Source organism: Cinclus cinclus, chromosome 29 (genome assembly GCF_963662255.1).
Source record: "Cinclus cinclus chromosome 29, bCinCin1.1, whole genome shotgun sequence".
Classification (NCBI taxonomy): Eukaryota; Metazoa; Chordata; class Aves; order Passeriformes; family Cinclidae; genus Cinclus; species Cinclus cinclus.
This window is the reverse complement of record NC_085074.1, coordinates 1042346-1060856: the sequence shown is the minus strand read 5'-3', so window position 1 is coordinate 1060856 and position 18511 is coordinate 1042346. Positions and strand designations below refer to the sequence as shown.

General features: G+C 57.0%; 1 protein-coding gene across 1 annotated transcript in view; it reads right to left on the bottom strand.

Annotated features, from left to right (window-relative positions):
• Window positions 1–1926: 1926 nt before the first annotated feature.
• The window catches only part of KANSL3 (KAT8 regulatory NSL complex subunit 3), an 18386-nt gene continuing 1801 nt past the window's right edge, over window positions 1927–18511 (bottom strand). Inside the window, exons 3-21 of the mRNA XM_062510653.1 lie at window positions 17800–17890; window positions 17005–17190; window positions 16741–16872; window positions 16077–16193; window positions 15868–15969; window positions 15671–15742; window positions 14774–14848; window positions 13917–14074; window positions 13443–13506; window positions 12797–12997; window positions 12227–12380; window positions 10839–10916; window positions 8583–8765; window positions 6707–6785; window positions 5618–5766; window positions 4913–5025; window positions 4211–4430; window positions 3947–4071; window positions 1927–2063 (exon numbers count right to left, since the gene is read on the bottom strand). Coding sequence (XP_062366637.1) covers window positions 2061–2063; window positions 3947–4071; window positions 4211–4430; window positions 4913–5025; window positions 5618–5766; window positions 6707–6785; window positions 8583–8765; window positions 10839–10916; window positions 12227–12380; window positions 12797–12997; window positions 13443–13506; window positions 13917–14074; window positions 14774–14848; window positions 15671–15742; window positions 15868–15969; window positions 16077–16193; window positions 16741–16872; window positions 17005–17190; window positions 17800–17890 — 2302 coding nt within the window. The 3' untranslated portion in view covers window positions 1927–2060. The remainder of the gene's footprint in view (window positions 2064–3946; window positions 4072–4210; window positions 4431–4912; window positions 5026–5617; window positions 5767–6706; window positions 6786–8582; window positions 8766–10838; window positions 10917–12226; window positions 12381–12796; window positions 12998–13442; window positions 13507–13916; window positions 14075–14773; window positions 14849–15670; window positions 15743–15867; window positions 15970–16076; window positions 16194–16740; window positions 16873–17004; window positions 17191–17799; window positions 17891–18511) is intronic.

The window sequence follows — 18511 nt, the reverse complement described above, 5'->3', positions numbered from 1 at the left end:
AGTCCCCACACACAAATTTGGGGTTTGTGTCGCCTCCATGCTGGGCTCTGGAGGTTTTCAGGAGCCTGGGAAGGGGAATAAAACCTGCCTGGCTGGTCCCCACCTGGCAGTTTGGGGTGTCTTTGATTTCTGGGACCAGGCCAGGGTTTGGGGGGATCCTCTCCCTGAACATGGAGCCACAGGGCTGAGAACTCATCCCGTGGGGAAGGAAGGAGGAGCTTTTCCACCTCAGTTTTGGGGGAATCACAGCAATTCCACTGAGCAGCTGCATGTCAAGGTGGGAACTGGCCCAGCAGCTGCTCCAGGTCCTTTTTGTTTCCAGGTGATTTCTGCCTCCAGGCTCTTTCTCTCTCCAGGTCCCTTTTTGTCTTCAGATCCTTTTTTTGCCTCCAGGTCCTTTCTCCAGGTGTTTTCTGTCTCTGGGTGCTCCACTGGAGCTGTTCCAGGCTATCCCAGGGCTCTGTGGCAGCTCCGGGCCTCACTCTCCCCATGGCAGCTGCTCCCCACCCACAGGGACAGCAGAAAGGGCAGAGGGATGGTGGCACTTCCTTGTCCCCAGGATTGTGACAGCTCTGGGGAAAGCAGGAGCTGTGAATCAGCATGGAAGGGGAACCTGGAAATGCCAAGTCTGGGGACAGAAATTGGGAATACCCAGCCCCAGACGGCTCTGGTCACTCTGGCATGTTTGGGAGACCCAAAGCATTCATGGATCCTTCACGGGACTGGCTGCCCCCAAAAACTTCCCTGCCCACAAAGCCTGTCTGGGAGCCACAGCACTCCAGCTGTCCCACCAGGAGCTTCCATAACATCCCAGGAGTGAGGCAACCAGAGATGCCAGAGCCTGAAGATGTCCCAGCCCCCTCTGCAGCAGCACAACTCCAAGGTCAGGCCTGGAAAAGCAGAGTTGGGGTGCTGGGACACACACAGGTCCCTGGGACTGGGGGATGCTGGACCTGATCCTGGCTGCTGTCACCTCCAGCTCCAAGAGGAGGCTCTGTGGTAGGTGGGATCCCACCAGGAGCCCCTTGGGTTTGGGGGCACCCCACAGCCACAGCCCTCCCTGCAGGGAATTGTGCTGGGCTGAGCCTGGATGGCCAGCAAAGCAAAACCTCACCTTTTTAGCCCAGAACTGCAGGGAAAAGGGAAAGGTTCTGCAGGGGTGGGGGTGCTGGCCAAGCTCAGCATCCTCAGAACTGCCCCTTATCACCAGTGGGTGTGGGACAGGTGACAGAGGCAGAGGGACAGACCCAGAAGGGAGGAGGAATCAGCTGAGTCTCCTCTCCAGAGGAAGGAATTCACATGGACAAGAAACTGAGGGGGGAATCCTCAGGGACTGCAGCTTCGTCCTGAGTGACAGCTCTGATCTCTGCTCCCTGTGACAGGGACAGAACCAGGGAACAGCTGGAGTTGTGACAGGGAGGCTCAGGCTGGATTTTGGGAAAGGCTCTGCCCCCAGTGGATGCTGGGAACTGCCCAGCGAATAGGCACAGCCCCAAGGCTGCCAGAGCTCAGGATTTTGGATTTTAGTGTGTCTGTGCAGGGTTGGAGTGATAATCCCTGCAGGTCCCTTCCCACTCAAGGGATTCCAGGAGTCTCTCATTATTTCAGGGAGCTGCCCAGCGTGGATCCATCCCTGCTCTGTTCCTCCATCCTCTCAGGGCTCACCAAATCCACCCTCAACAAAAGCCACCCCGCAGTGGCCATGGCCACAAACTCAGTCCAAAAGCACAACAAAAATTTAAAAAAAATTAAAAAAGAAGGAAGATTTTATTAAACAGCAACAAATCCAGAAAAACACCCCCCCCTCCTTTCCCACCCCCAGGAATTCTGGGGGGCCCCCACAGCCCCCAGGACAGCATTGCTGCTGCTGGCCTTGTCCCCGCAGTGTGCCAGGCCCCTCCCGGGGTCAGGATGAGCATCCTGGAGGTGCCTTGCAGGACAGCTTCCACCTTGGGGTGCCCAGGCTGGTACAGGGAGGCTCCAGGGGCACAGCCTCACCAATCCCACACCCAGAGAGTGCTGCCAGTCTGGCCTCCCACAGCACAGGGGCTCCGGGACGCTCACTGCGGACAAGGGGACAGGATCAGAACTCTGGGGACGTGGTGCCCGCCCTGGGCTGCAGAACTTCCACCCCGAGTCATTCCCCAGAGTGAGACCCCAACACCGACCGTGGTACTGGCACAGCCCAGGAAGGGAAACCACAATGCCTAAACTGGCACTGATCCACTGCCAGAGCACCCCAGGATCCAGCACCCAACCTGGCACAGCTCCATTCCCACCCAACCCACATCCCCAGGGAAGTGTTTCCCCACCCAGACCTGCCCAGGGAAGTTCCTCTCCCCACTCAGATCTCCCAGGAAGTTCCTTTCTTCCTGCAGGGTTCAAGTTTCTCCCCCCACAGGTCCCTCCCTGGGGCAGGGTGACAGGGGGGTTTCCTGTCCAGCCCTCGATGCTCCCTGGCAGTGCCCAAGGCCAGGCTGGACAGGGCTTGGAGCACTTGGGACAGGGGAAGGTGTCCCTGCCCGTGGTGGGACTGGATGGACTTTTCCAGCCAACCCATTCCACGATGCTGTGACCATTTCCAGCAAGGCCAGGCCCCCACAGCTCAGAGCTGCCCTGACTGGACAGGCTATGACTGAAATGTGTGTCCCTGGGAGCGAAGAGGGGGAGAGTTCAGGAGGGGAAAGGAATTCCTGCCTCCAAGGGCTGGACTAGGAGCAGTCCTCACACCATCCTCACCCAAACTCAGCCCCAGCTCCAAGCCTGGCTCTCAGAACCTCCCCAGGACACAGAGGTGTCCCCATGCTGCAGGGGACACCCCACAAGGTCCAACCCCCCTGGAACAGGAAAAGACAAACCCAGTTTTACTCTGATTCTCAGCTCCCAGCCACATAAACCCTCAGGTTTCTCCTCACCCTGCTCCCACAGGAAGCCCAGGGAGATTCCTCCTGTGCTGCCCACAGGGGAAGGAAAGGGAAGTGCCCACCCCAAATTTAAATTCCAGCCTCCTGCACGGGCCCAGCAGAGCCCTCAGCTGGAATTCCAAAGGGAATCTCAGGTTTGGCTTCGGCTGAGCACACCAGGCACCAAGCCCTCGGGGAATCGGGGCCGGTCCAGGGTTACGTAACCCTGCTGATGTCAGGGCTATAATTAGGAACAAAACCAGCAGCTGCCCCATTTCCTGCCAGCATAGCTTCCAGTTTGTTTTTGGAGCAGCTCTGGTACGATTAAAGTCCTGCCCTGAACACACAAGCTCAGCTGGAAAGGAAAGTCAGGATCCATATCCAGGTCTGCCTGGAAAAATTAACCCACTCTTGCACCCCTCCCCTGGAGCCCAGTTCCATCCCTTTTCTTGGGTGTCCAGAGGGTTTAAAGGTGACAGGGACACAAAGGAAAGTACAGCATCTCTAAGTGGGCACTGAAAAGCACCAAAGCTGCCTCTGACACAGAATTTCAGACCCACACAAGTGACTGTCCCCAGTGGCCTGAGGGTCACCAGCTTGGGGTTCCAAGCTCTGCCTTAGCTCTGAGCTCAGCGACTGCAAGGAACTCAGGAAAGTAAAAGGAGGAAGGATGTGGATGCTCCCAAATCCCGAGACTTAGCCATGACTCTGCCTGGGAACTCCTTGCAATGCTGGATGCAGTGTCAGCTCTGAGGCAGCACAAGTCAAATCACCCTGCGACAGTGGGAGGCGTCCCTAGCTGGGATGCCACTGGATGGGAATTAAGGTCCCTTTCAGCCCATACCATCCCACAATTCAATGACATCACAGCAAATCAAACCTGAACGGACACAACGACACTACCCTGGCCCCTGGCACCCCCTCCTCAGCACCCAGCACAGCCCTCACAACCCAGAGGTGGAACAGGAACCCAGTACAGCCATACCCAACAGGGCCAGGAGCAGCCACGGCCACACTGACACAGAAAGGTGTGTCCCCCCTACCTGAGGGCCCTGGGGCTGCTCCTCCAGCTGGGGCTGCACTGAGCCCAGGCCCGGCTGGCTCAGGGTGCCCACGCGGCCAGGCTGTCCCCGCAGTGTCACCGTGATGGTGGTCGGGGCCTTCAGGCCTGCAGAGCACATGGAAAATGACCTTGACACCACCTCCAAAGCGGGCTGGAGCTTCCCCTTGGAGGGGCTGCTCAGGAAGCAGCAGCCCACGGAGCAGGAGGAGCTTTGGGAATGCTCTCTGCCCTCCTTGCTGCTCACCTGCGGCCTGGTTGGAGATCTGGGCCAGCCCTGGGAGGCTGCTGGCCAGCTTGGCCAGGCCCCCGTTGGTCAGTAGCTGGTGGATGGCTGTGGGCTTGCTGTTGGCTGAGGCTCCGAGGGCCAGCGAGGTGGCCACAGGGATGGTGCGGACGACGGCGCCGGTGTCCGTGGTGATGGCAGCCAGGCCCTGCAGGGCCGTGGGTGCCTTCCCAGCCGAGCTCTGCAAGGACAGACAGCAGCCCTGAGCTCCTGGAGGGACAGGGGATGCTGGGATGGCCACTCCTATCTCCAGCAGAGGCCTTTGGAGTTTCCACACTTGACCCTGGCAACAGGCAGGGCTCAATCCTGGTAGGTTTATCCTTCCAGCCTGCACATCCCAGTTCAGCCTGAAGTTTGGAGTGGGACAAACTGACCTCCCTGGGGGCACCTCACACTGAAAGGCTGCCCCAGAGGTGCCAGGTGTGGCTCTTCCCAGGATATCAAAGGGAATGATCAGTGAGCCCTCTCAATCTGCTCTCCAGCACAGCAGTTTGGGGCTGGATGCACAGAAACAGCTTCCCACAGAGCCCTTTCACAGGCCTCAGGAATACTGAGAGCCCACCCCTCATCTCCTCTGGTCCAGAGGGGCTGTCCAGGCTCCCACTGCCTCCCAAAACTTCCTCTCCCCCCCCAGCTGTCCAGGGGGACCTCCAGGGATTTCACCTGCACAGGTGAGGCGGCAGCAGCTGCACTGCCAGGGAGGCTGCAGGATTTGGTGCCGATGTCCTGCAGGCTGAAGCTCAGCCCCTGGAGCAGGCTGCTGGCAGAGGCTGCTCCTGAAAACACAGAGAACAGCAAAGTCAGCCTGGGTGGATCCACCAGCACCGAATTCCAGGGTGTGCCAGGGCTGCAGAGCTGTTCTTCAACAAGCAGCACCCTGAGGATCCTCCCACAGCTCGTTTTATAGGATCATTAAATATCCAGAGTGGGAAGGGACCCACTGGGATCATGCAATCCAGCCCCAGGCCTTGCACAGACACCACAAATTCCCACCCTGTCCATCCCTGGCAGCCCTGCACAGATACACCCCAAATTCCTACCCTGGGGAGTCCTGGCAGCCCTGCACAGACACCCTAAATTCCAAACACTCCTGGAGCTCTGGCAGCCTTGAGGCTGTGCCCATTCCCTGAGCAGTGCCTCTGGGGGCAGAACCTTTCCCAAAACCCACCCCAAACGCCCCTGGCCCAGCTCCAGAGGGGTGCCTGTGGAACACAGGAAGTTTTGGTGTTTTGAGGCTTCATTAACCACAAATGCCACCATTCCCACAGCACAACCCCACAAACCCCAGCTCAGCCAGGCTGGGGAAGGCCACGAGAGGCTGCCCCAGGCTGTGATCGTGGCTGAGCTTTCCCTGGGCAGGGCAGGTACCTGGCAGGGCAGTGGCAGGCTGGGATTGCAGGCCGTGGGTGCTGCTGGCCACCAGCCGGCTCTGCAGGGCGTGGAAGGCGCTGGGGGCCGAGCTGCTTGGGATCGAGGGCTGAGCGGGGCTCAGTGAGGCCTCTGTGCCTGAACTCGGCCTAAAAGGGAAGGGAGAGACCCCAGTGAGGGCTGGAAGTGTTGAGGGCAGGCAGGGCTGGCTCTGGCATTGTCCTCAGCAGCCAGGGCTGCGGGAGGAGGGAGCTGGGCGGCATAACCACAGCGAGGGAACCACGGGGTGGGGAAAGTTGGAGAAAGCCTTGAAGATCATCAGTTCCAGGAGAAGTTTCCCTGTGTCCAGGGCAGCAGCCAAGACAAGGAGCACGGAGAAATCCATGAATTTCCAAACTGGGAGAGAGCCTGGGAGCTGTGTGCACCTCCCAGGGTCACCCCAGCAGGGCACTGTCCCCTTCCAAAACTCACTTTTCATTTAAAACCAGCTCTTCCTCTCCTGTCCCAGAGCACAGGATCCTGGAATGCTTTGGGTTGGAAAGGGCCTGAAAGGCCATCCAGTGCCATCAGCAGGGACACCTCCCACTGTCCCAGGTCACTCCAAGCCCTGCCCAACACTTCCAAGGATCCATGGCTCATCTGGGAATGGGATCAGTCAGAGCTCAGCTCCCCAAAGCTTGGATTAGGAAGGAAAAAAAGGTATCAACATGAGATTTACTCCCTAACAGGAATCTCTGTGCACAGTTCATGCCCTTCATGAGCTGCTTTGAGGCTCCTTTCCCCTGCCCTTGCAACAAAAATGTTATTTTTACTGCAAAAGCGTCAGAGGGAAGGATTAAACACGGAATTTCTGCCAAAGACACCACAAAGACAGAGATAAACCAACCCAAGTTCAGGAAAACGCACCAGACACAGCCACAACCACAGCAAATCCCCTCCTGCCCACTCCCAGATGACCCGGAATCTTCAGGAGCCCCAGGGTCTCCCCCACACCAGAAAATTCCAGTGGGGAGCAAGACACCAGAAAGCTCCATGTGCAGGGATCACCCTGTCAGAAAGACCCCCAAAAATTCCCAAATTCCCACTTACTTGGGGGTGGAGAGGAGCCCTGAGAGCTCCTTGGCGCTGGATACGGCCTGGCCGAGGGGCAGCGGCTTCCCAGAGACAACTGCAAAACAAAAAGGAGAATACTGAGTTCCTGCCCCCCACAAATCCTCTGGGATTCCTCTGGGATCCCCCTCTCTCCAAGTACCGACAGGGGCTCATCCAGCTCCCAGAGCATCTTCTCCAGGAATCCCAGCCCGAGGCACCACTGGAGACCGGGAGGAGCAAAATCCAGTTAAAACACTCGTGGAATCAGGGAAAGAATCACCTCCGAAAATCAGTAAGGAACCTCAGGCCCTTGCCACCAAATGCAAATCTCTTTCCTAAAGGTTCTCTTCACTAATCCCCTCCTGTTCCATCCCTGCCTCGATGGATTGCTGGGATCTGGGTGATTTTGTAAGGATTCTTTGTTAAAGACACTTTACAAAATACACAGGGATGCGAAAAGTCATGGAATTTATTTATTGCAGCACTGGGGGATACAACTACATTCCTTCCTCGTGCATTCCTCCTGCTCACACCCGGCAAAGAGGCAATTCTTGTTTGGGTTCATGTTTACTTCTGCAATTCATTTCCTTTCTGTGAAAAGAAGTAAAGTTTGGAAAATTAAAAATAAAAAAAAAAAAGGAAAAAAAAAAAGGATTCTGGAAACCAGAGGTTTTCAAAGCTGCCAGAAGATCATATGAAACCTTCCAGAAGAATGTGGATTTGTGTCTTGTCACAGCTCAGAGCTGTTGAACTGGCAGAGAGGTGCTTAGAAAGGAGCAGAGTTATTTCCCAGCTTTGAAAACCTTGGATTTCTGAGCAGAATGGAGCCTTTGATTCCATAAATTCCATAAGCAGGGACTGCTCTGAAGTGCTGGGGCTCTGGCATGAGGAAGGTGCGGAGTCCTGAGAGACACAGGAGACAGCAGCCAGAGCTTTGGGCCTCTCTTGACAAGACTCAGGGGAGGAAGATAGAGCCCATCACCTCTTCCTGGGCATTTTCTAGGATGCAGAGGCAGGATGGCAGCTGGGATTTGCTTAGGTGTGAATCCCAGACTCCAGGCCCCAGGGCGGGATCAGCAGAGCAGAACACTCCGCTGGATCAGGGATTTGGAGCACACAAAACTCTTCCAGAGGGAGGGAGGAACTTTGCCAAGATCCTGCAGGCAGCAGCAGGAAAAATGCAGAGCAAGGGGTCCAGCAGGACCAGCAGCACCAATGCCCTGCTCCCAGCAGCACCAGCGCCCTGCTTCCCAGCTGCACCTGCAGCACCAGCACCCTGCTCCCAGCTGCACCTGCAGCACCAGCACCCTGCTCCCAGCTGCACCTGCAGCACCAGCGCCCTGCTCCCAGCTGCACCTGCAGCACCAGCACCCTGCTCCCAGCTGTACCTGCAGCACCAGCACCCTGCTCCCAGCTGCACCTGCAGCACCAGCACCCTGCTCCCAGCTGTACCTGCAGCACCAGCACCCTGCTCCCAGCTGCACCTGCAGCACCAGCACCCTGCTCCCAGTTGCACCAAGCGCCCTGCTCCCAGCTGCACCTGCAGCACCAGCGCCCTGCTCCCAGCTGCACCTGCAGCACCAGCACCCTGCTCCCAGTTGCACCAAGCGCCCTGCTCCCAGCTGCAGCTCCAGGCATGACCAGAGGGAGGTGTGTGATCCCCCTCCCAGCTCCAGGCTGGTTCGCAGGAGCATGCAATTGTTTGAAAACAGGCTCCTGCCACACTCCCCCAGCCACTCACACCTAGAGTCTCCACCTTTCCCTGCAGCTAAATCCTCGGAAGGGACAAGGACCCGCAGCTCCCTCCCCGGCCCCGGGCATGCCAGGCCCTGCCGGGTGACACAGCCCACAGTCGGGTGCAGTCACAACTCACTTTCTGCCTGGGTGCCGAGGGCTGCTCCGCCCACGCCATCTCCGTGCGAGACAATGGTCACCTTGATTTTGGCACGTTTGGAGGCTTTGGTGCACGGGGTCGGGCTGGGGCTCTGCTGTCTCTTCAGCTGCACTCGCACATCATCTCTGTCAGCCCCCTCTGAGTGCTCTGAGGACACTGGAACTGGGGGACACAGAAGGAGCTTTTTGAGCCTCCAGGGTGGCTCGGCGTGCCGGGAAGGGAACACTCCCATGCACACAGCTCCCTCCGTGCCAGCCTGCCCAGCTCCCTGCACAGGAGCCCTGCCTGTCCTACGCTGAAACACCACAGCTGCCCCAGCAGCACGGGGTGGAAGGGCTGTCCTGGCTCTGCAGCGACGCCACAACTCCACAGGGACATTCTCACCCCAAAATCCTGGCATTAGACCCCTCCAGCAGCCCTGATAGCCAGGTGAGGGGCCAGGGTTTGTGCTTGCAGGCATGGAGGATCACAGCTCAGCCCAGCCAGAGGATCCCCCAGCAGCCCTGCCAGGAGCTGGGCAGGCTCTGAGAGGCACCAAGCAAAGCAGAGGAGGTGCTGCAGCAAAGCCAAGCCCCCAAAATCCCACTCTGCAAGGAATTGGGGCAGAAACCCCACAGGCTGAGAGTTCTCCTGCACACCAGTGTTTCCTTGATCTGGCACATCCTGCCCTAAGCACAAGCCCCCCAAGGCCAGGGAGATCCCAAAAAGCACAGAGGACCCACAAGTGCAGACCAGGGCTGCAGTCATGAGCTGCCACATCCTGCCCATCCACACATCTGCCACCACTGGGGCACAATCCCCCTGCTTCAGCCTGGAGTGCTGAGAATTCCCTCTTTCCAGAGGGCCCTGGGCATTCCAGCCACAGAGTCAACAGCTCCGAGGCCAAGCTGTCCCTCCTTTCTTACTGATAAACACCTGGATTCAGGTCAGTGATATAAAATCAATAGGGATGTGTACATGTACATATTTACATGCTGTGCAGCACCCACACACCTTCAGCTGTGGGGCCAGCACCTCACTGCAGCCAAATCCCCACATTTCAGGCGACTCCAAGCATTTGGGGCTGCCCTGGGAGCCCAGTGACCCAGCTGCGTCCCCTGGGCGTGACCCAGGTGTCCCCTCCTGCTCCTGCCCATGCTGGCTGCATGTTCCCATCCCATTCCCAAATCAAAGGCTCCACCCAGACCCTGTCTCAAATCGGAGGCAGTCAGGGTAGCACTCTAATGAATCCAGAGTTCTTAATTAGCCCTTGATGCCACAAGCAGGCAGGCCAGGCTGGGGCCAGGCTCTTCACACCCACTGCAGGTTCCCCTCCAGGTGTGGCCCTGCCCTGGTGGACAGGGCAAGACTCACAAGAGGCTCCAGGGAGCAAGGAGCATTTAAATCAGGCTCAAGAGGAAAAGAAACCCCAAAAGCACCAGCTCGAGGCAGTGCCTGGCTCAGGAGCTGGCTGCAGAGTTGAAGACAGAACGTTCAGGGTGCTCAGGGGCTGCTCAGCCCTGGGGCCACCCCAAAGGAGAAGTGACAGCAACAGCTCAAGTGACAACTGCAGCCTCCCAAAGCCTTGGGTCTGCACTTTCCTCTGCTGAGCCCAGACCCAAACAGGCGCTGCCATTCAGGAGGGGAAAACATCCTGGGACAGTCTGGGACTGCCCCCCCCTCCATCCCCTTAGAGCACGGCACACTCAGTCACCTCTGGGTGCTCAGACTGTCACCTCTGTGTCCCCTGGTGCAGAGAACATCACTGTCCCTGACCCATCCCTGCCCTCTGTCCCTGATCCATCAGGGCTTTCCCAAGGCCGTCCCTGTCCCTAACTTCTCTGTTGTCCCCTAATCCCTCCAGCCAAGCTGTACTGCTGTGTGTCCAGCCCTGGCTGTCCCTCACTTTTGTCCCACATGTCCCCAGGTCTGTCACACTGGTGGCCCACACCCCCAGCACAGGAAAGGGTTAAAGCCATGTTCACTGAGCTCTAGTCCATCAGAGCAATCCAGAGTCCAGCATTTATCCACGGGGAGCAGCTCAGGGGAGGAGCTCAGCAAAACCTGAGGGCTCTTCTAGCAAAGAGGGCCCTGGGCTTGAGCTCCAAACAGCAGAGAAGCACAAAGCAGGGGATGAGGGGACACAACAGCCCCAAACCAGGGCAGGGGAAGAGGAGGATGGTGAAGGAAGGTAGCAGAGGCAGAGAGAAGGAGGGAGACAGGGAGAGAGACAGCAAGGAATGAGGAGATACTCACCAAAGAGACATGAAGAGGTGCCAGGAGGAAGAGCTTTCCTCACCAGCATGTTTTGTTTCAGAAAAGCAGCAAACTGAGCTGAAATTAATAAGAGAGAATTACAGAATCACAGCCCGGCTCTGCAGGGGACAGGGGGACACTGCTGTGACCCCCAGGTGGGGACCCTGGAGCAGGAAGAGCTCCGGACACGGCTGGTCCAGCCACAGGAGACACAGCAAGGGGCACATCCCGGCCTTGGGATGGCTCATTGCCAACAGAGAGCCCTCGACAGCCACCAGCAGGGGCCGAGCTGGGCTGAGCTGCACCCAGAGCCTGAGAGAAGGGAGGTGTGCGATAGCACACCCTGAGCAGCTCCAGCTGGGAATCACCACAGCATTCCCGACAAAACCAGCACCGGGAATCATTGCAGCATTCCCGACAAAACCAGCACCAGGAATCATCGCAGCATTCCCGACAAAACCAGCACCGGGAATCACCTCAGCATTCCTGACAAAACCAGCACAAGGACACAGCTCCCCCACAGAGCCTCCTCCTGCTCCCCCATGTCCCCTGGCCTGCCTCAGCTACAGCAGCACAGGAACAAAACCCTTCAGTCCATGGGCTCAGGAATTCCAACAGATCCAAGCTCCAGCCAGGATGGATGCGCAGGGTCACTGCTGCAGGTGACACCCCTGGATGGATGTGAAGGTAACACCCATGGATGTGCAGGGTCACTCACGGATGGATGTGCAGGTGACACCTGTGGATGTGCAGGTGACACCCACCAGGCTGTCCAGGTCTGTCTGAGCACGGCAAGGAGAGAAGGAAGGATGGAGAACTGGAGCACCATACCCCAGGTGCTGCTGGAGATTGCCAGAAGGGATCCTCAGGCACAAAAGCACCTCCTGAACTCCCAAGTTCAGCACCAGCCTGCAGGTTTAGAACCAGCCTCTGCCAGGACACAAAACCCCACAGCTCCAGTTGCTTCCTTATCCACAGCCCGTTTGCTGCAGGATGGTTCTGTAATTCCCCAAATCCCACTGTTTCCACCTCAATCCAACAGCCTCAACATCTCCTGAGCACCTCCATTGTCTCCCCAGACAGCCCTGGAGGAGACACCAGACCAAGGAGTTCCAAAAGGATCATAGCATGACTACAGGGGTTTGGTCAGCCAGAGAGCAAATCCTTCCCACTTCCAACAGCAGGAAGGCTCCACAAGCCGCAGAAACACCACTTCCATCCTAATTCCAACCCCCCAAGGCTGTGACAGGGGCTGAGCTGAATGGAAAGCTGCCACAGGGAGCTTGGGATTCAACACAGGACTCAGAAAATAAAAACCTACACGGGTCCAGACAGAGAAAAACCAAAATTCTGGCTGCTGGAAGGGTGGGGAAGCTGCAGGGAATTACCTTGTGCTTGCTTGTGGGTCAGGACAGCATCTGGCCTGGGCACCTGCCTCCTCTGCAGCTGCGTGGGGCCCACCTGGCTGGGCTTAGGCAAGGCCAGGGCGGCCACCTTCGTCTTGGGGCTGGACGTGGGGCTGCTGGACACGCTGGACAGGTCCTGCTGGGACAGAGGGACACTCAGCCCACATTGGCCTGAGGCAGCCCTAGCCCTGAGCACCAGGCCTGTGGCTGAGGGTTCATTTCCCTCACCACAAGAACCCTGGGATTTTTAAGGCTGGAAAAGACCTTCAAGATCAAGTGTCATTCTTAACAGCATGGTCACCACTAAGCCTTGTCCCCCCATACCACATCCAGCTGTGCTTTGAACTCTCCCTGAGGTGGTGACTCCACCAAGGCCTTCCAACCCTTCCCATGAGATAATTTTTCTCAATCTCTCACCTAAACCTCCCCTGAGGTCACATCCCCCTGGGTATCCTCTCAACTCCCTCTCCCAGCACTCCCCATGGATTTTGCTGGCACAGAAACCTCTCTTTACACACCCCCAGCTGGAATTAGGCTGGGAAGTGCCCCCACCTCGGAGCCTGAGGGTGAGGCTGGCACTTTGGCTGCAGGGGAGGTAGGTCTGCTGCTCCTCTCGGGCAGCTCAAAGGACAGATCCCTCCTGCTGCAGTCACGGGGCTTCTTCTTCCTCTCGGCGTCCAGGTCGCGAGGCTCGGAGCCTGAGTGGCTCTCAGCCCGGGTCAGCACTCCTGTCAGGAAGTCTGCAATTTCATCCTGGCAATTTTGGGATAAAGAGTGGGACTCAGTGCTGGGCAGGTCTCTAAGCACTGCATCTCCACAGCTTGAAGCAAGGAAATGAAGCATTGCCAAGGGGATACACGGGTAAAGCTCTGTGAGTTTGATGTTTGGCAGGAAATCCCCAAAACCTCACACAGAGAGCATAGATTTCTCAGTGAAGCTCACAGATCACTGATTTAGGACACGTGGGGAAAAAATCACAACGGTTGCTCCCAAAATGCTGCTCTGTGCCCAGGCAGACATGCTGGACACTCAGCAAAGTGCTCCCTGGATAAGGTGCACCCCCAGGGATCTCACACCTCCCTTCCACAGCCCCCTCAGGAGGAGATGCCCTCCAACCCAACTTATCCCATGTAATCTGGGACATCCCAGCACTGATTCTTTCCTTCCTCAGGTGCAAAGGGAACATCCCTGTGGTTACCTGGATGCACCTGTCCACCATGCTCTGGGTCAGGCCTTCTGACTTCTTTTTGGCTTTGCTTATCCTGGGGAAAAAAAGAACCAAACCACACTTTTCCCATAATTCTTCACCTGATGAGGAAAAACATCCTTTTTGGGACTCCCCAAAGCATTTTGTAAAGCCAACCTGACACTTCTGAGCTCTGCCTTCACACCCAGTGTCAGTTTTAGATTTCTTTCTTTCCTCTCCTTTACTGTTTCTCATTTCTAGAAACTTCTGACTCCTGTGATGCTCCAAAACCTCCTCTGTGCTGGGTGCACCCCTAAATCAGGGCCAGCCCTATATCAGGGTCACTCCCATACAGATTTTTCCTGCTGTTATTCCCAACACAGACAAATCTGGAGCATTTTCTTGCAATTCCCACCTCATTCCAGCACCAAATCTGTAGCTGCCCAGAATTCCCAGGAAGAGAGAAGGTACCTGGCAGAGCCTCACCTGAGGTTGTCATCTGCTCCTCCCACCACCACCATGCTGTTATCCGCCCGGATCTTCTCCCGGAAATCCTCCATGGCTTCCACGTTGCACTGCAGGGAGTTCTGCCCAATTACAAAGAGCACTGGGGTCTTCATCTCCAGGAGGGGGTCATCCACATCCTGTGGGAGCAAGGGGAGGGCTGGGATGGAGCTAGAATCCCAGGATGAGGCTGAGGAGGTTCACAGGGGTGAGTCCCAACAGGATTTATTGAGGCCAGAGGGAAACTCTGCTTGAGCTGCACTGTGCTTCAGAAAATGGAGCAGAAAATGCTTTTCCAATGGAATTCCAGAGCCCTTGGAATTAGCACTTCCTAGTGTGACTGTGTCCATCATCATTCCCTATGCAATCACAGAGGGCTCAAAAGGGAGAGATCAAGGCTCCAAGACACAGAAAATAACATGGGACACAGACAACGGAGCCAGGCCAGGGACGACCAGGGACACGGGACATGGATAATGGATCCAGGCCAGGGATAACCAGGGACACAGAACATGGATAATAGATCCAGGACATGAATAATGAGGGATCCAGGACATGGATAACCAGGGACACAGGCCCCAGGAATGAGCTCCAAAGCTACACCACAGCAGAGACAAGCCAAGAGCACTCCTCACATGTGCTACAGAATCAGGAATCCCACCAGACCTGCTATAGCCCCTCCTCTGAGAGCAACAGCTCCTCAAACATCCACAACACACACATTCCCCCTCAAAAAAATCAGCCAATCATCACTGGATTTCCAAGAAAAATTCCACAAAACAACCCAAGGAGGTTCAAAGGCAAGCAGAGTTATTTAATCAGCTCCATCCGGTCCTTACCCCTCTGGGGCCATCCACAGTGAGCAATGGGAAGCCAAGGCACACGACAGCAGTGACATATTCCATCACAGAAACCTGGGCAGAGAGAGAGCAGTCTATTCCCAGTGCCCAGCAGTGACATTCCATCACAGAAACCTGGGCAGGGAGAGTGCAGTCAGTATTCCCAGAGCCCAGCACATCCCAGGAATGAAGGTTGCTTTGCCAGGCTCTTGCCAGGTACAGAACCACCTTGATAGCAACTCCTTGGTGATTAACACAGTAATTAAAAAAATATTAAATTACTCATATTGCAAAGGGCCTACAATCACAGAGGTCAAAGCCAGGCCCTGGACCAAGCACAGGGACAAGGAGAATCCAAACAGTCACTGAAATCCAGCTCTGAGCTGAGGCTGCCGAGGGGGCTCTGGGAGAATCACAGAACCCTGGAATGGCTTGGGAAGGACCTTGGAGCCTACCCCATCCCACTCCTGCCATGGAAGGGACCCCTTCCACTGCCCCAGGCTGCTCCAAGCCCTGTCCAGCCTGGCTTTGGGCACTGCCAGGGATGGAGCAGCCACAGCTCCTCTGGGAATTCCATTCCAGCCCCTCCCCATCCTCCCAGCTAGGAATTCCCAATATCCCATCCATCCCTGCCCTCTGGCAGTGGGAAGCCATTCCCTGTGTCCCGTCCCCTTCATCCCTTGTCCCCAGTCCCTCTCCAGCTCTCCTAGAGCCCCTCCAGGCCCTGCAAGGGGCTCTGAGCTCTCCCTGGATCCTTCCCTTCTTCAGGGGAACATTCCCAGCTCTCTCAGCCCGAATTCAGCCCTGGAGCAGCTCCATGGCCTCCTCTGGACCTGCTCTAACACATCCACACCCTTCCTGTGCACCCCTGAGGACACAGAGAACTGGGGCACTCACATGACAGGCCACCAAGGCACCCGTGTTCCACCCGATCAGGATGATCTGCTTGTGAGAGAAGTGGTTGTGGATCTGTGGGACACAAAACAAAGCCATGGTTGGAGAGCTGGGACAGACACTGGGATGGTGCCCAGGGTGGCACAGCACTCCCAGGCATGGGACAGGGAGCACAAGGAGGACCCTCTGCTGTCCCTCACCTCGGCCACCTTGCCCCTAACAGCACCGATCATGTGCTCCAGGCACTGCAGCACCCCTACCCCGCTGCCGTTATTCAGCAGGGACGTGGCAATGGGGATCACCTGTGTGGGAAAGGGGACAATGCCAGGAACAGCCAGCAAGGCTGGGGACAGCAGGAATAATCAGAGCCAGCCCCATAGAGCAACCCTTCAGTGCCAGCCCCACAGACCTTTCCCAGGCAGGAGAGCTGGGACTGCCAGAAGCGGTGCCGTCGGGATGTGGGGAACATGGAGTTGGTGGGGCCAGAGGAAGCGATGAGGATCAGGGGGGATCCAGGCAGTTTGCTCTGCAAAGTTCAACAGGAGCCATGTCACAGACAGCAGTTTTCCCACAGGGAAGAAGAAGGATCTGACACAGCTCCTTAATTCATTGCTTTCCCAAGTCAATGTGCCCTCAGCATACCCAGGAGAAACTCTCCAACAGAAGGGACTCTCCTTTCCAAAGGACAGCTCCAATCTCTGCTCTGTGTGAGAGCGACAGCACCCAGGGAACAACTGGAGCTGGGCCAGGGAGGTTTGGGGTTGGTTCTGGGAAAGGTTCTGCCCCCAGAGGGTGCTGGGAATTGCACAGGGAATGGGCACAGCCCCAAGGCTGCCAGAGCTCCAGGAGTTTTTGGATTTTGGGGTGTCAGTGCAGGGCTGCCAGGGATGGACAGGGTGGGAATTTGGGGTGTCCGTGCAGGGGCAGGGGTTGGACTGATGATCCTGGTGGGTCCCTTCCATTCATGGAGTAGGTCTAAAGCAGGGGCACAGGAGCCCAGGGAGAGGACAGAGGCAGAGGATGGGAAGACTTAAGCTGACATGGGACCCCCCAGAGCCCTCAGGGGCACTCACTGGTTTATTATGGGACAGGACACCCACTGCTGGGTCCCAGGGTCTCTTGAGCAGCAGAGACAGTGCCTCAGCCCCTGCTGCTCCTGTCTTGGCTGTGGAGGAGAGCAGCATCCTGTCGATCAGTGCAGGGATCTGCAAGCAGAGGTGGGGGGACTGAGAAAACACAGCCAAACTACAGGATAACAATTCCAGCCTCTTCCTTCTGCCCGCTGTGCAAAGGGAGAATGCCACATGTGACAGCCGAGCCTCTACTGCTTGTATCACCTTTCCTTTCAGGGTCTGCAGGGCATCCAGGTAGGCAGCCAACACAGGCAGGCTCAGGGTCTCCACCAGAGTCGTGTGAAGCCACTGGATGAGTTTGGTGTCCCAGTTCACGCTAGCCAGAGCCTGGCGCACCCTGCGGGCACATTTATCCACCGCGATCCTCCTCAGCACGGGCTCGTTGCAAGCCTGGGAACCAGGAATTCCCAGAGGAACAGTTCAGGGGAAGATAGAGCATGGCAGTGCAGCCCCATCCTTTGGGAAATGGCAGCATGAGCTGCCCAAACATCTGGAGTGAGGACAACATCTGTCTGAGGAGGAGGAGGCTGAGGGAAGCCCTGAGAAAAATCCAAAACTTCCAAGGGACAGCTGTGTGTGACAGGGACAGCACCCAGAGAATGGCTGGAGCTGGGCCAGGGCAGACTCAGGCTGGATTTTGGGACAAGCTCTGCCCCTAGAGGGTGCTGGGCACTGCCCAGAAAATGAGCATGGCCCTGAGGCTGCCAGAGCTCCAGGAGCTTTTGGAGTGTCTCTGCAGGGCTCTCAGGGTGGGAATTTGGGGTGTGTCTGTGCAGGGCTGCCAGAGATGCCCAGGGTGGGGTTTTGGGGTGCAAGCCCAGGAGTTGCACTGATGATCCCTGTGGGTCCTTGCAGCCCAGGACATTCTATGATCCCACAAGTCACAGCTCGAGAAGCCCAGAGCTGTCTGTTCCTCAAGGCTACGTGATCCAAGGGCCACAGTTTCCATCCTGCCCACCCAAGTTTTGTGGGAAGGATGGAGCCCAGCCCCTCCCTCACCCCTTCATTGGCCAGGCGGGCCAGCCTGTCAGACTGCAGCGCTTTGTGGATCTTGTTGAACAGCTTGCTCTGGGCCATGGTCCAGCCTGTCCTGTGGGGACGGACACACAGGGGTCACCACAAAACAACAAACCACTCCTGGTACCTCTTCTCTGGAGCTGCCACCCCACCTGTTGATGTGCTCCTCCCACCCCGGACTCCCTTTCTCTGGAATTCCCAGCCCACATTCCCATTCCCTGCCATTCCCACCTGTTGACATGTTCCTACCAGCCCACATTCCCATTCCCACCTGTCCCATCCCCACCTTCTGACATCCTCTTCTCCGCACACATTCCCATTCCCACCTGTCCCATTCCCTGTCACTCCCAGCCCATATTCATTCCCCTTCCCACCTGTCCTGTTCCCCATTCCCTGACATTCCCACCTGTCAATGTGCTCCTCCCAGCCCACATTCCCATGCCCTGCCATTCCCACCTGTCCCTTTCCCCATGCCCTGCCATTCCCACCTGCTCCATTCCCCATCCCCTGCCATTCCCACCTGTCCCATTCCCTCCTGTCGACGTGCTCTTCCCAGCCCACTTTTCCATTCCCACCTGTCCCATTCCCACCTGCTGACATGCGCCTCCCACAGCCTACTTTCCCATTCCCACCTGTCAACATGCTCTTCCCAGCCCACATTCCCATTCCCGCCTGTTGACGTGCTCCTCCCAGC